Source organism: Rattus norvegicus, chromosome 12, assembly GCF_021556685.1.
Source record: "Rattus norvegicus strain SHRSP/BbbUtx chromosome 12, alternate assembly SHRSP_T2T, whole genome shotgun sequence".
In the NCBI taxonomy this organism is placed as follows: domain Eukaryota; kingdom Metazoa; phylum Chordata; class Mammalia; order Rodentia; family Muridae; genus Rattus; species Rattus norvegicus.
The window spans coordinates 38888285-38904364 of record NC_141545.1 but is presented as its reverse complement, the minus strand read 5'-3'; the positions used below and the strand labels follow the sequence as shown (position 1 = coordinate 38904364).

Here is a 16080-nt window from a genome sequence, read left to right as displayed (position 1 = left end):
CCTTTCTCCTCTGGAAATTTGTCGTCTGGAAGAACTCCGCAAACGGCAGGATCAGTGCATCTGTAGCATGTCTGGCCATATGCCCACTGTTCATCCACGTATCATGCACTTACTATTTTATTTATCCACTATTTATCTGCTTATTTTTCCATCCATATGATAAGGAATCTGTATACCAATTCATCCCCTATCCATCCACTTATCCATCTCTCCATCCACCCACTCACCCATCTATTTATCCATCCACTCACCCATCCATCTACTTGCTCACCATCTGCCCACCCACACTACCTACCCACTCTTCTGTCTATTCATCTACCTACTCATTCATCCATCTACCCATCCATCTGTCCATCTACCTGCTCTCCCTTCTATCTATCCATCTGCCCATCCTTCCATCCACCCACCCACCCTCCCATACCTACCCACTCTTCTGTCTACCCATCTACCTATTCACCCATTCATCTATCCATCTATCATGTGTCCATATACCTACCCAATCATCCATCTATCCATCCATCCACCTACCTACCCACTCATATATCTATCCATCGATCCATCCTCCAATCACCACTCATCTATCCACTCATCTAACCATCCATACATCCATCCAAATGCATATACACACATTCTTCCATCTATCCATCCATCCATACACTCACCTACCCATCTATACATTCGTCCATCCACCCACTCCATTTGCTGAACTCTTCCCAGGAAACTGGTGACGTCTCATGTGTAAATCTCAGTGGTTTTTGCCTTCATGGAGTGAACAGTGAGGTGAGGGAGACAGACCTTAAACCTCAGGAGTGAATAGACATCTGTAGACTGGAGAAATCCTGTGAGGACATCCCAAAATGCTCAGAGGAAAACAGGAGAGGTGAGCTTTTGAGGTCACCACAGCCTTGCAAAGCCCTGCTTTTTTGATCCCGCTTTTCTCTTTCCTCTAAAACCCTGCCAGGTGGATGAGTATGGAACCCAGCAGCCCATCGCTCTGCTGAAGCTGCTGCTGGAAAAGGGCTACTTATATGACCGTGGGAAAGAACTCAATTGTAAGAGTATCCGTGATCTGGGCTTCATCGCTGCCATGGGCAAGGCAGGAGGGGGCCGCAACGAGGTGGACCCCAGGTTCCTGTCATTGTTCAGCGTCTTCAATGTCCCTTTCCCGTCGGAGGAGTCCCTGCACTTGATCTACTACTCCATTCTGAAGGGCCACACCTCGGTAAGTGGGCTTTCTTTACCCACAAGGAGGACCACTCGTGGGTGTGTGAAGGCCTGATTTATTTACCCTGGAGTGGGGTCTGTGCACTCCAGGCTTCAGCTAGGAGGGGAGCAGGAGGAACCTCGAGCCTTGTGTGACTCTGTTTAACCACAGATGACGGTCATATCCCACATACCCCAATGTCGAAAGGCTAAAAACCAGGCAGGGCAGTCAGAGCAGGTCAGCTGGTGAGCTGCACCCACATGTTAAAAGTGGAAAATCCGTGGAATTGGAGAGTCATTATTCTAACCATTTTAGCAGATGCAGTTCAGAGGCATTTTTGATCCATTCTGTCTTGACTAACTCTTCTCACTGTGTAAATTTTTTTTTTAATCTCAAATTTTTCTCTTTTGTTTCAACTTTATTCAATTTTTTTTTCTTTTTTTTGGAGCTGGGGACCGAACCCAGGGCCTTGCGCTTGCTAGACAAGCGCTCTACCACTGAACTAAATCCCCAACCCCCTCAATCTTTTTTTTATAGTCCAGACTTTTCCCCCTCCCACACCTCCTCCCCCCACCCCCATCTCCACGAGGATGTCCCCACCCCCTAGCCCCTACCCCAGAACTTTTTTTTTTAATCCAGAGGAAACCTGTACCCATTACACGACCCCACGTATCCCAGGTAGGCCTCGAGTCTCTTCCAGCCCCCGGAAGCCGCTCACTTCCCTCCACCTCTGTGGCTCCGCCTGCCTGTGGTACCCACATCAGTGGGCGCTGGCATCCGGCTGTGCTCACTTAGCACCAGGTTTTCCAGATTCATCCGCACGCCTGTGTCTCATGACTTTTCCTAATCAAATACTATTCTATCACAAAAATACCACGTTTCGCCTATCCATTCTCCTACTGATAGACACGGTGGGTCTTTCTTTCCTTTTTTTTTTTTTTTTTTTTAAAGACATTTGCAGAGAGCATTAGTGGCGTGAGCAGGAAGCTGACATTCTGCACGTTAACGCTTTACAAAAACATCGTTCAGGATCTACCTCCCACCCCTTCGAAGTTCCATTACATCTTCAACCTTCGAGACCTCTCCAGGGTTTTTAATGGCCTTGTCCTTACTAATCCAGATCGGTGAGTTTGGGGGTTTGTTTTACTAAAATATACTCTAAAGGCTTGAATGGCTTTTGTTAGGACTTACCAACGAATCCAATGGCAAGAGAAAAAAAAAAAAGGTGGCAGCGAGTTACATGGCATCCTTGATTATATTAATTGAGAAACAGATAAATGCTTAGGTCATTCTCAACCTGTGGGGGGCGACCCCTTTGAGGCTGAACAATCCTTTCACAGGGGTCTCCTAAGACCATGGGAAAACACAGATATTTATGAGTCATAACAGTAGCAAAATTACAGTTATTAAGTAGCAATGAAAACAGTTTTATGGGGGCTGGAGAGATGGCTCACTGGTTAAGAACACTGATTGCTCTTCCAAAGGTCCCGAGTTCAAATCCCAGCAACCACATGGTGGTTCACAACCATCTGTAATGGGATCTGATGCCCTCTTCTGGTGTGTCTGAAGACAGTGACAATGTACTTATATATAATAAATAAATCTTAAAAGAAAAAAAAAACAGTTTTATGGTTGGGCAGTGGGGTGGTCACTACCACATGAGAAACTGTCCTAAAGGGTTACGGCATTAGGAAGATTGAGAACCACTGGACTAGAGAATCCACACGTTTTTGTCACTTTTGACTGCATTGGTCAAACCCCACCTGGGGTATGTGAGACCTTGTCTCAGAAAAGTCAAAATCAAGAAGTAGGGGGGACAGAGAGCTGGAGATGGTGCAGGTCTAGTGTGAGTTCACAACCCGGATCTTCAGTAGTCTCGTAAATGCTGGGCTGGTGCGGGAGCTCTCCAGTCATTTCAGCGGATCCCCGGAGCGAGCTGGCTAGCCGGGGTACCCTTATCTGAGAGCTCTGGGTTTGACAAAGAGATCCTGCCTCAGAGAATAAGGGTAGGGGGTCCAGAACCATTGCCTTAGGGCCACAGCTGATGCTCCTTAGCCCCTGTAATTGGGGCGTCTTGGTCATCTGCTCGGCTGGGGCTGGGGGCTGTGTGGATCCTGTGGGCTCATTTGATACAGTGTTTCCGAGGAGTGGGAGATGAGCCTCTCTTCAGGAGTTGCCACATACAGCCCAGAAGGAATTAGGACTCTGTAAAAATAGCCTCATGAGCATCAGACTCCCACGTTCCCTGCCCGTTTCAGTCTCTGCGGCGTTGTACAACCTCTGTAACATAAGTGGGCACAGAAATGGAGGTTGGGAGTTAAAGGAAGTGAAGCCACACAGGTGGCAAGCAGTTCTCAATCTGCGGGCTTGTGACCCCGGGCATCTACCCTTGTGTGGATTTGTGCCAGGAACTGGTAACCTTGAAAGGCAGCAAAGGGTTCAGCAGATGAGTGCTCCTAGCTGTCTGCAGTCCCACCAGAAGCCAGCACTGGACTCCATCACAGATGGTTGCGAGGCACCATGTCTGTGGTTGCTGGGAATTGAACTCAGGAAGAGTAGCCAATGCTCTTAACTGTTGAGCCATCTCTCCAGCCCAGCCGAGGATGACTTAAGAGCAGCCGTTCTTCTCATTCCCAGTCTTCTGGATGGGGCGGTGGCTTTTCGCCAGGAACTAGAGAAAGTTCTAGAAATAGGGCCGGGAACAGGAGCAGCTCTGAGGCTGACCTATTGTTTTTCTTGATAGGGTCTCTCTGTGTAGCCCTGGCTGTTCCCAAACTTGCTTTGTAGACCAGGCTAGCCTTGAACTCAGCGATCCACCTGCCTCTGCCTCCTGAGTGCTGGGATTGAAGGCGTGTTCTGCCACTGCTCAGCAGGGCTGATTTTAAGTTCCCACATCCTAGCATGCAGGCATGGGCTTTGGATACTGTGTGGAACTGACAGGAAGGTTTCTTCCTATCGGTAGGATGGCCTGTGGGTGATGATTTCGTGGGCCCTCTATTTAATTTGCTGACTTCCGGGTAGAACGGGACAGAGTGGCTTTTAGGGATATAACTCTTGTGCTCTCCCACCCACCCGGGCCCCTTCCTCCCCAAAGGACCTGGTGACCAACAACATTGTCCTTCTCTCCCGTAGGTTCCAGACAGTGTCCCAAATGGTAAGGGTGTGGAGAAACGAGTGCTTGCGCGTTTTCCATGACCGGCTCATCAACGAAGTCGACAAGCAGCTGGTGAGCATGCGCGGCCACCGTGGCGGCTGGGAAACCCCTTGCCAGGTCGGAGTAGAACGCATGCCAGCGGGGCCTGCAAGAGGGTTCAGCGGGCGCTTGTGGTCAAGCCTGATGAACCGCGTTTCATCCCTGGGGCCTATGTGGTGAAAAGAGAGAACCAACTCCCAGAAGTTATATTCTGACCGCTACACATGACCCCCTCGGCACAAATAAATAAGTAAATGTAATTTTAAAAACAACAAAAGAGGGTTTTGAAAAAAAGTGAAACCAAGAATGTAAACCGAGGTATTGTTTAGACAGGATGCTCACAGCTGCAGGATAGGCGCCACTGGGGGAAGGTCTAGGCAGATTATCCCATTGATAAGGGCAAAGTCTCTTTGCCTGCCAAATGTATGCGACCCGGGACGTCTGGGACCTCATCCGCTTTTGTTTCAAGGTGCAAGACTACATAGGGAACCTGGTGAAGGAGCATTTTAACGATGACTACGAGATGGTGATGAGGGATCCCATCCTCTTCGGGGACTTCCGGACGGCTCTGCAAGAGGAGGAGCCACGTATTTATGAAGACATCCAGGACTACGAGGCCGCCAAGGCACTGTTTGAGGTGTGGACCGCCCGCCTCCGTCTTGTCCTCCCAGTTTGGGGTGTGTTTGGTGACTCCAGTGGCTCTCTTGTCTGAAATGGGCTCTGGCTCGCTCTGCCAGGTCGACACCCAGCAGACTCTAGATTTAATTAATTAATTAATTAATTTTTGGGGACAGGATTTCTCTGTGTAGACCAGGCTGGCCTCTTAACTCAAGAGATCCGCCTACCTCTGCCCCACCCCATCAAGTGCTGGGATTCCTGGCTAGATTCGTTTTATTTTTAATTGTGTGTGTGTGTGTGTACACATGTGAGCAGGTCCCTGGAGGGGCCAAGAAGAGGGTGTTGGAGCCCCTGGGGCTGGAGTTAGGCGCATTCGTGAGCCACCTGATGTGAATGCTGGGGAATGTACTTGGGCCCCGGGAAGAGCAACACCTCCCAGCTGAGCCATCTCTCCTCCCCCACCCCCAACCCCACCCCGCTCTTGCTGTCTCGCGCCCCACACATTTTAAGGATTAAGCATTACGGGCTGGAGAGATGGCTCAGTGGTTAAGAACACCCGACTGTTCTTCCAGAGGTCATGAGTTCAATTCCCAGCAACCACATGGTGGCTCACAACCATCTGTAAAGAGATCCGATGCCCTCTTCTGGTGTATCTGAAGACAGCTACAGTGTACTTATATATAATAAATAAAATAAATCTTAAACTGAGCATCCTTTAAAAAAAAAAAAAGGATTAAGCATTACTTCCTTGCCCCGGATGCTGGAGAAAGACGGCTCTCTCCATTCCTCCTCTTTCTCCGGTAAGAAGGAGAGAGTCCGCCTTTTAAAATGCAGCGGGCTCAGGGATCCCCTCCACACAGGAAATCCTCGAGGAGTACAACGAAGTCAACACCAAGATGAACCTGGTGCTGTTTGACGACGCGCTGGAACACCTGACGCGCGTGCACCGCATCATTCGAATGGACCGAGGCCACGCCTTGCTGGTGGGTGTGGGTGGCTCCGGGAAGCAGTCGCTGGCGAGACTGGCGGCCTTCACCGCAGGCTACGAGGTGAGGAGGATCCTGTGTAAAGAGAGGGAGTTGGGACTTGCTCTTGTCCTTGTCACCTGAGCTTGCAGAGCGTTTAACTCGCTCAAAAGTCAGACATGGCCTGCACCGGTGGATTTAGAACTGTGGGAGCACAGAGAAGCCTTGGGGGGCAGCCCTGACGTCATACTATAGCTCATAACTTCCTGTAGCCCCGGCCCCAGGGGACTTATTGCCTTCCTGTGGTCTCTACAGGCACTTGCATGTATGTGGTTTGTTTTTTGTTTTGTTTTGTTTTTTTTTAATTTTATTATATGTGAGTACACTGTAGCTGTCTTCAGACACACCAGAAGACCCCATTACAGATGGTTGTGAGTCACCAAGTGGTTGCTGGGAATTGAACTCAGGAAGAGCAGTGCAGTGCTCTTAACCACTGAGCCATCTCTCCAGCCCTTGTTTTTTTTACTTAACAGATGTACAAACACACGCACACACATAAACAAAAATCAACAGAAATCTTTTAGAGGAGAGAAAACTGCTTTAAGGAGCTGTAACTCGAGCTAACAGTTCCCCGTTTTAAGTGTGCACAGAGGACTTTGTCTAGTTGCAGACTCAAGCGACCATCACCTGCCTTTGCTAGCGCAAGTGTCCTGTTCTCACCCCCCCTCCCCAAGACTCCCAAGACGCCAAGTCCCTCCCTTGCCTCCCATTCTCCACACCCACGGTCTACATAGGAGCACGGGAACTTTCCCACTCGCACCCTGACCCACGTGTTCAGCGCGCTCACACAGCTCGCCTGTCAATCATCTGGCTTCCCTGTCTGAGCCTGTCCGGTGATACAGTTGTGGGGACGTGCACGCCCACATGCTCTCCTACTGTGCTCCGGGCGCTTCCCCCTGCCTCAGCAGGTACTACCTCTTTCCCCAGGTGTTTGAGATCCTGCTGAGCCGAGGCTACTCCGAGAACAACTTCCGGGATGACCTGAAGAACCTATACATGAAGCTGGGGCTGGAGAACAAGTTGATGATCTTCCTGTTCACAGACGCGCATGTGGCTGAGGAGGGCTTCCTGGAACTCATCAACAACATGCTGACCTCAGGTGCTGCCCGACCCAGAGGGCACCCATGTGACAGGACGGATCTGACAGTCTTTGTGTGATGTTTTCACACACGACCCTGCAGTTCTTGGGCTGGGGCATCACTGAGCCCTCCTCCTCCTCCTGTGGACGCTTTCTGCTTTCTTGGGACAGGGATGGCCCTGTCTGTAGTCCCTGAACCTGAAGTCATGTGTGCCTCAGCTCTGTGAGAGACCTTGTCACACTCACACAGGTTTATCCGCCCAACCCCCGTGGCCACTGCACACCCCAGATTTTGCAGACAATATGATGCCCAGGACCTCTGCTGTCCTTGAAGCCCAGAGTCTGAGATGTGCAGGGTTGGGGTGGGTACCCCAATCAACAAAGCACACAAAAAGATACATGGGAATTGGAACTCTGATAATGAGGGGAGGGGAGGAGCCGCCCAAAGCAGCTCTTGGAAGATGCTGTGTTGTCTCTTACCTGGGTGCCTTCGGCAAACTGCCTAAGACAAGCTCACTCCAGCATCTGGGAGGGACCAAGGTGTGAACAGGTCCAAGATGTACAAACTCATCCTTTCCAGCCTGAAGAGGCTGCCCTAGCCCAGGGCTCCTTGTCTCACCATCACCCCATTCTCTGCTTCTGTCCCCCACAACTGAATTCTGTTCCTCACCCTTTCCTGTGACAGCATTGGGCTGCCTGGGTCCTCAGCCTCATCCCAACTGCAAAACCTCATCCCACTTGGGAGGGAGCATAAGGAAACATGCTTGAAGGTCCTAGAGTGGGGGTGGGAGTGTCTTTTGGGGGGCATTATTCATGCTCTCCCTTTAGGAAGAGTGGCCAGGGCACTTCCGGGAAAAAATGTTTACATATAGAGTCCCATGTACTGAAGTCAGATGGAGGAGAGACATCAAAGCAGGGGTATGGCAGTCTCATGGGCAGGATTCAATGCATGGGGATATAGCTCAGTGGTAGGGTGCTGGATTAGCAAGCGTGAGGTCCTGGGTTCGATCCCCAGTGCCAGCAGAAAGCATACACACATATGCTGGGCACAGTAGTGCATGCGTGTACTCCCAGCACCCAGAACGTAGAGGCAGGAGTACTGATGCTTGCACGGCTCGGGTCCCAGCACATTGACTAAGGGTCACAGGGTACGGAGAAAGGACTGGCACATGGAAGAATCTGGAATCGGGCGGTCTAGGCTCTGTGATGGAGAAATGGCAGCACCCAGAAGCCGAGCATGTTTCCTTGAAAAGGAGGTAGGGTTTGTGGTGCACACCTGGTTTCTATAGGAACAGCCTCTGCAGGCTGTAAGCATGGGGTGGGCAGGACTGTGGTGGACATGGTCAGCCCATTGTCAACAATACTTTTCAGACCAGAGGAAGGCTTTGTTCCTCCCTGGGGCTGAGGCCCCACTGGTCTTTGGCATGGGCATGTCCACATCAAACAACACACATTCACTCAGGACTTCTGCTCCTTACAAAGGAGGGTCAGAAGTACAAGGTCATCATCAGCTACATGACAAGTTCAAGGCTAGCCTGAGCTAGGTGAGACCCCCCCTTTTAAAAAAAATAAACATAAACAAAAAAGAAAGGGGCACTGAGATATGCAGGACCTTGTGGGTCCCTTAAAGATGAGACTGCATTCTCACTGCCTGGACTTAGTCTGTGTGCTTTCTGGCCACCCATGGGTCTTCTCAGAGTTGAGGGAAAAAGGCAGGGACTTTTGAGGATGAACGGCTTTGGCCACAGGGTAAACTCTGCACAGAAATCCCTTGACTCAGGTGTCTCGTCGTCTGAAAGCGCAGATACTCATAGTCACCCAGCCCCCGGCCCAACACAGTCCTTGTTCAAAGCCTTACTGGCATTGAGGACTGGGCTGACCTTTGCTGTAGGACTGCCCTTAGGCCTTGTAGGATCTGAGGTTGTATAACTGGCTAGTCCCACTGGATGCCAGACCATCTCTGTTCTATTTTCATTTCTGTTGCTGTGAGAAATGCCCAGAGCACAATGTGGCTTAGGGAAGGGAAGGTTTATTTGGGTTACGATTCCAGGTTAAGGTTCATTTTCTTAGGGAAAGCCAGTAGTAGGAACTTGAGTAGCTGCTCATATCATATCCACAGTCAATAGTGCCCCCAATGCCGCCTGCTTCCAGCTTTGTCTTGCTATGTAGAATTAAGGACCCTCTGTCTAGGGAATGGTGCTGCCCATGGTAGGCAGAGTCATCTTACATCACATAACACACTAACCTTAATACAGATTATTAGTCCTTTGAGACTCTCTTCCCAGATAATTTAACATTGTGGCAAGCTGATGTTTAAAACTAACTAGTTCAATGTTGTTGCAGTGCAAACTGTCTAATTAGACATTGTCCATTGTTTCCCTGGTAAGAATCCTGCTGTAAGAGGCATAGGTGCATGGGCTTTGATGCCCGGTACAGTCCTCGGGGTAGGCAGGGGACACTCACTCCCCATCCTAAAAGCTCAGAGACCGCTCTGCTCTTGGGCGACTGAATGTGTGTCAGTATGGACCCCAGCCCTAGTCTTTCACTGCTGCTCTTCCCATCATGCCTCGCTCAATCACCTCCTTTTGCACCCAGGGAGGTCAGAACTCAGAGACCTGAGAGCCACCTCCCCCTACTTCCTTGTCCTCCAGGAATGGTCCCTGCACTGTTCACTGAAGAGGAAAAGGACAACATCCTCAGTCAGATTGGGCAGGAGGCCTTGAAGCACGGCATGGGTCCAGCCAAGGAGTCCGTGTGGCAGTTTTTCGTGAATAAAAGTGCCAACAACTTGCACATTGTCCTGGGCATGTCGCCAGTGGGAGACACCTTGAGGACCCGGTGTAGGAATTTCCCAGGTACCTTTGAGCCAGGCCTATAAATCCTTCTCCTAGTAACATAGGGAAAAGACGCTGAGCCATTGTCATACTTGAGTGTGAACAGCAGACCTAGCACTCTGGAGGACACTGAAGATTATGCACACGCCCTGGAGTAGTTCTGGGTTGCAAAGTGATCCTCTTTCTCCTTTCTCCCCAAGGCCTAGTGAACAACACCGGCATTGACTGGTTCATGCCCTGGCCACCGCAGGCCTTGCACGCTGTTGCCAAGTCCTTTTTGGGTAAGCTACCTCTATTGTGGGGATTGCTTGGTGGTCTCCTAAAGAAGCTTATCACTTTTCTGACTGAACCTTGGCCCAGTAGATTAGTTCCCCATAGATAGCCTACAACAAGGAACAGTTTCGTATTCTTCGTATAGGGCTTGGGATGTTTTGCTCTAATCCAAAGGGATCAGAATCTCATGGCAGAACCCACTGCCAAATGTGGCCCCCTGATTGTTTTGATGACTAAAGTTTTATTGGCCCACACTTCATGAACATTCCGTCTTTAGCCTCTCCTGCACCACATCCTTGCCAGAGAGACAATGCCATTACTGTTCAGCTCTTTGTAGAGAAAATGTCCCAAAGGTCACTACCATGGAGATGCCAACACAAGTTCTGTTTTTGTCTAGATCTAACTCGAAAGGATTTATGACCAATGCCACTGGTTAGCTCTGTAAATAGTTTCAACCTTACCAATATGCACCCAACAAACTCAATAAACAGACAGCCCTTCTGCCCAAAGCCAAAGCCGTAACCTCAGTTATAATGCTGTTTTCCTGGGAAGGAAGCCAAGAGAACACTTGTTGTGATATTGTGACTCAGAGTCTGGCAAACTGCTTCTGTGAAGGTCCACGTGGCAATATCTGCTTCCGTCACAGCTGCCAAATTCTGACAGTGCGCTTTGAGAGCTCTCCGGGACCAGATGTTGATGAATTTGGCTGTGTTTCAATAAAACTTTATTTACAAAACACAAGTGGTGGGCCGGCCACGCTTACCCTGTGGAGCTGTGGCTGCCAGCCCTGCTGTGGCTGTGCACGCTAGCTCCCAAGGTGTGGTTGTCATGTCCCTACCTTTCCAGCATGCAGTGTTTCAGTTCTCTGCACTGAATTCATCTACAGTTCTTTCTCTTATTGTATTATTATATTCCCTGAAGCTGAGGTTGCAATATTGGATGCCCATGGGCAGAGTTTTTCAGTCATGCTGTGTGTAGTGACAGACAGATCTGCAGAACCTGGACACCTCCTTCCCTCATGTTCTCCTCAAGCCTGGTACATCCCAGGCCGTCAGCATGACGCACATAGAGAGATTTGTCTCTGGGAGAGATCACTAGTCATTCTAGTAGAGTCCCAGGAAGGGCGCCCTTCCACCAGTGTGTGCTGGATACTGGGATCTGTTACAGAATGGCCGAGTCCATTTACCCAGCTGCCATGGGTGGGACTTTGTGCTGGGCTGGGGGGGGGATCAGTCGGGTTGGTTGCAGGTCCCAGTTCTGAAGCTCAGACTTCTCCCGATAGTGCCTGAGCCCCGGGGAAAGGCAGAGAGAGCTCCCTGGCCCCAGAGCAGGATTGGTTTCCGTGTTAGAGAAATCACCAGGGACAGATCACAGGTTCCAGAAGTTGCCACAAGCAATAGCTGCTCACTTCCCTGTTTCAAATTAAGTGTTTGATGAAATCACTTTTTGTTTAAGGGAATTATGTCTATTGTAAGCTTTCCCTTTCTGTCCATCTTGAATGTACTTGAAGCACTGATTACATTCATAATGTCAGGCAACCATTACCGCCATATCTTTCCAGAACTTTCCATTATCCTCAACTGAAGCTCTGCATCCATCTAAATACTGACTCTCCCTCCCCCAGGCCCTGGATGCCGCTAATCTGCTTCTTGTCTCTACGACCCTTCCCTGTGTCTATGAATCTCACATAAGGGGACCCACGTACACTGCGTCTTTGCGTTCAGTCTCTTTTTGTAGAGTATTTCTGAAGGCTCACTTAGAATGTAGCCCCACATTTGGTCCTTTTTTGAGGCTGAATAGTACTCCACTGTATGGGCATGCCACACTGTTACCGTTCACGTCAGACAGACTCTGGTCTTTTTCTCCTAACCACTCTGCTGCTGTGAACATTGGCGTTCACAGACCTTTCAGAGGACTCACTTCTGGGAGCGGAGTTCTCCTCCTTTTTCCTGGTTTCTAACCCCCCATTTTCTCTGTTCCTTCCACCACAGGGAATAACTCCATGATTCCCAGTGAGAAACTGGAAGACCTCGTGGAGCACGTGGTTTTGGTCCACCAGTCAGTGGGTGAGTTCAGCAAGCAGTTCCAGCAGAAGCTGAGGCGCAGCAACTATGTGACCCCTAAGAACTACCTGGACTTCATCAACACCTACTCCAAGCTGCTAGATGAGAAAACCCAGTACAACATTGGTGAGCAGGGAGAGGTGGGGGCAGGGCAGGGCAGGGCAGGGGGTGTGGAGGTGGGGCGCTATGGCATTGTCTTAGGGTTTTACTGCTGTGAACAGACACCATGACCAAGGCAACTCTTACAAGGACAACATTTAATTGGGGCTGGCTTACAGGTTCAGAGGTTCAGTCCACTATCATCAAAGTGGGGAACATGGCAGCATCCAGGCAGGCATGGTGCAAGAGGAGCTGAGAGTTCTCCGTCTTCAGCTGAAGGCTGCTAGCAGAATACTGGCTTCCAGGCAGCTAGGGTGAGGGTCTTACAGCCCACACCCACAGTGACACAGCTCCTTCAACAAGGCGACACCTATTCTAACATGGCCCACCCCCTCCAACAAGGCTATACATTTTCCAACAGGGCCACACTTATTCCAATAAGGCCACACCTCCTTCAACAAGGCGACACCTATTCTAACATGGCCCACCCCCTCCAACAAGGCTATACATTTTCCAACAGGGCCACACTTATTCCAATAAGGCCACACCTCCTCCAACAAGGCCACACCTCCTCCAACAAGGCTACACCTCCAATAAAGCCACACCTACCCCAACAAGGCTACACCTACCCCAACAAGACTGCACCTTCAAATAGAGCCTCTCCCCGGGCCAAGCATACAAACGATGACAGGCATGGACAGCTCAAGGCCTGGCATTCTTATGTTTGGGGCAAAATAGAGCAGATCTGGCTTTTGCATTTATGGACAGGTCATCCCTGTGGGTGGGACACTGCATGATTTTAGTTCCTTGTGGCCCTGTGCTTTCATAGCTGGTTTTCTTTGCCCTGGATGTCCCCTGGTCCCTAATGTGCTCTGCTAGAAAAGGGCTGTTTAGGAAGGGCTCTCTGTAGCTGCTGGCTAAGAGATACACTGTTACCAGCATGGTGGCAGCCCAGGCCTTAAATCCCAGCACTCAGGAGACAGAGGCAGGCAGATCTCTAGTTTGAGGCCAGCCTGGTTTACAAAGTGAGTTCCAGGACAGCCAGGGCTACACAGAGAAACCCTGTCTGGAAAAACAAAAACCAAAACAAAACAAACAAAAAAAAAGGCACACTGGTTTTTACTAGTCTGTTCCTGCTAGCAAATGCCAGGCAGCCTGGAAGCTAGAACGGGGCTATGTCATCTTATAAAAGTGAGCTCTTCTCCTCTTGTCGGATGGGTCCCAGAGAGGCTAATGCAAGGTCCTGCCCTGGAGCCTAAGCCACTGACCATGCACTGTCTGCCTCCAGCACAGTGCAAGCGTCTGGAGGGTGGGCTGGACAAGCTAAAGGAGGCCACCATCCAGCTGGACGAGCTGAACCAGAAGTTGGCAGAGCAGAAGATTGTCCTGGCCGAGAAGTCGGCTGCCTGTGAGACCCTGCTGGAGGAAATTGCCACCAACACAGCCATAGGTGAATGCCCCGGGTGGGCCACCAGGCCTGTGCCTGAGGGTCTGGAACTCCCAAGACTCTACTGAGAGATCAGCTCTGCAGGCAGTCATTAACAGCAAGCCTTAAGAGCCCTCACAGTCACAGGACACCCTCCCTGAACGTCTCTGTTTAATTTTTAAACATTTTGCTATTTTTAATGTTTTTGCCTACTCAATAGGAAGCACTGTGATAATTCAACACACAAATCCAGTGTGAGGCATGGCATCCAATAAGGTCTCACTTTGAGGCTCTAGTGGCTGTGAGCCCCAGGGGCCACTGTCCTGCCCTCTTACATTCCCTGTCATCTCTGAGCTCTTGCTATAGGAAATGCCCGTGACTTAGAGGCAGCCAGCCAGGGTACAAGCCAGTGACAAAGTAGAGTCAGGCTGTGTCTGGTATCACCAGCAGAGAGAATGGTGCAGGGAAGTCACAGAGAAGGGCAGTGCTCCCTAGATGGGGCATCTCTAGGGCTGGGCCTGACTGAGTACAGAAAGGAAGGGGGGCTAGAGAAGTAGGGGGTGGGGGTGGGAGACAAAGGGAGAAAGGGCCAATGAGGCGGCTCAGTGGGAAAGGGGCTTGCTGCCAATCCTTATGACCTAAGTTCGATCCTGGGACCCACATGGTAGGAGAGAATAGATTCTGTGGCATATAAGCACAAGTAAATCAAATGTTGAAAGTTTTTTTTAAAGGCAGAGGAAGAGGGTAGACAGTGGGAGACAGACAGATCCATTTCAGTCATCTGAAGTCGGAAGGCCACCGTAGGTCGTTGGCCAGCAGTGTCCAGGCAGATGGGGCAGACATGGGATGAAGTTGGTAGGACACAGCAGGAAATGCCTTATAGGATCTCTATGAACTTCTGAGGCCATTGAATTGGCCAGAGCCCCCGGCCAGCCCAGTCACTCCCCAGTCCGTGGCCATGCCTGGCTTTGAGGTTCCCACACGGCTTAGGCTCCGTTTGCAGCATCCCAGCATCTCACCAGCCCCTCCCCTCCCTTGCAGCTGAGGAGAAGAAGAAGCTGGCAGAGGAGAAGGCCATAGAGATTGAAGAGCAGAACAAGATCATCGCTGTAGAGAAGGCCGAGGCCGAGACGGCGCTGGCTGAGGTCATGCCCATCCTGGAGGCCGCCAAACTGGAGCTGCAGAAACTGGACAAGTCAGACGTGACTGAAATCAGGTACCAACTCCCACCTTTGCTCCTGCCTGCATCCCCGGGGCTCTCAGGGCCTGCCTCGTGCTCATCCCCAGTCCCTTTACCAATAGCGAAGAGAGGCCCCTGAGGCCAGGCAGTAGCACCAAGGGAGTCTAGGCTTCAGAACGGGAGGACAGTTGTAAGCCATTGTGAGGGTGATGCAAACTGAACCTGAGTCCCATGAAAGAGCAGATAGTGTTTCTAACCACTGGGCCATCTAGTTAGCCCCAAGCCAGAGAGTTTAAAGATAGGATCAAAGCAACCACCCTTACAAGGTTCTGACTGCAGGGTCTGGAGCGTGAAGGCTGCCTGTATATCCTACGGTATCTGTCTACGTTTTAACGGCTACCGTCATGTCTCTGTTTCCTGATGGCTTCCAGGAGCCTGGTGTGGGGCTATCACATGAGACCCTTCCTGGTCCATCTCCCTCCCTCTAGAGAACTAGGTATCCTCTAATTCCAGGCAGTGACCTCCAGGGAGCCCTTGTGCCTGCCTCTTCTTCTCCCCGCCAACCCCCGAGAATTCTGGCTAGGTCCTGGCCCCTCTCACTCTGAACACAGGCCCTCTTGCCCCCCAGGTCATTCGCGAAGCCTCCAAAGCAAGTGCAGACGGTCTGCGAGTGCATTCTCATCATGAAAGGCTACAAGGAGCTCAACTGGAAAACTGCCAAGGGCATGATGTCCGACCCCAACTTCCTGCGGTCCCTGATGGAGCTCGACTTTGACTCTATCACCCAGGGTCAAGTAAAGAACATCAAAGGCGAGTGGGGGCTGGGAGGGCCCAGGCGAGGGCTGAGACTGGGGTGCCACCTTAGCTGTGTAGGTGACAGCCAAGCAGGACCATGGCTGTCCAGCTCTCCTCGGTGATGCAGGGACAGAGGCAGCTGCCATTGTGCACACGCAGTCAGCTGGGCAGTGGGTCTGGCCTCTCCCTGGCAGAGAAACAAGAATTGATGGGAACCTGGCCCTGCCTCCAACTTCTGTGTGGCTCAGCAGTTTCCCTCTGTGGCTCTTACCAACCTCCGTAGGAACCTGGG

The 16080-nt window shown here is 50.8% G+C and overlaps 1 protein-coding gene across 2 annotated transcripts in view; it reads left to right on the top strand.

Annotated features, from left to right (window-relative positions):
• Window positions 1-16080, top strand: part of Dnah10 (dynein, axonemal, heavy chain 10) — a 124059-nt gene that overhangs the window by 86886 nt on the left and 21093 nt on the right. For both annotated transcript variants that reach the window (XM_087579736.1, XM_087579735.1), the window contains exons 47-58: window positions 962-1222; window positions 2156-2328; window positions 4337-4430; window positions 4867-5034; window positions 5876-6064; window positions 6968-7139; window positions 9770-9973; window positions 10153-10233; window positions 12217-12414; window positions 13676-13837; window positions 14855-15029; window positions 15622-15803. In XM_087579736.1, coding sequence (XP_087435862.1) covers window positions 962-1222; window positions 2156-2328; window positions 4337-4430; window positions 4867-5034; window positions 5876-6064; window positions 6968-7139; window positions 9770-9973; window positions 10153-10233; window positions 12217-12414; window positions 13676-13837; window positions 14855-15029; window positions 15622-15803 — 2059 coding nt within the window. The remainder of the gene's footprint in view (window positions 1-961; window positions 1223-2155; window positions 2329-4336; window positions 4431-4866; window positions 5035-5875; window positions 6065-6967; window positions 7140-9769; window positions 9974-10152; window positions 10234-12216; window positions 12415-13675; window positions 13838-14854; window positions 15030-15621; window positions 15804-16080) is intronic.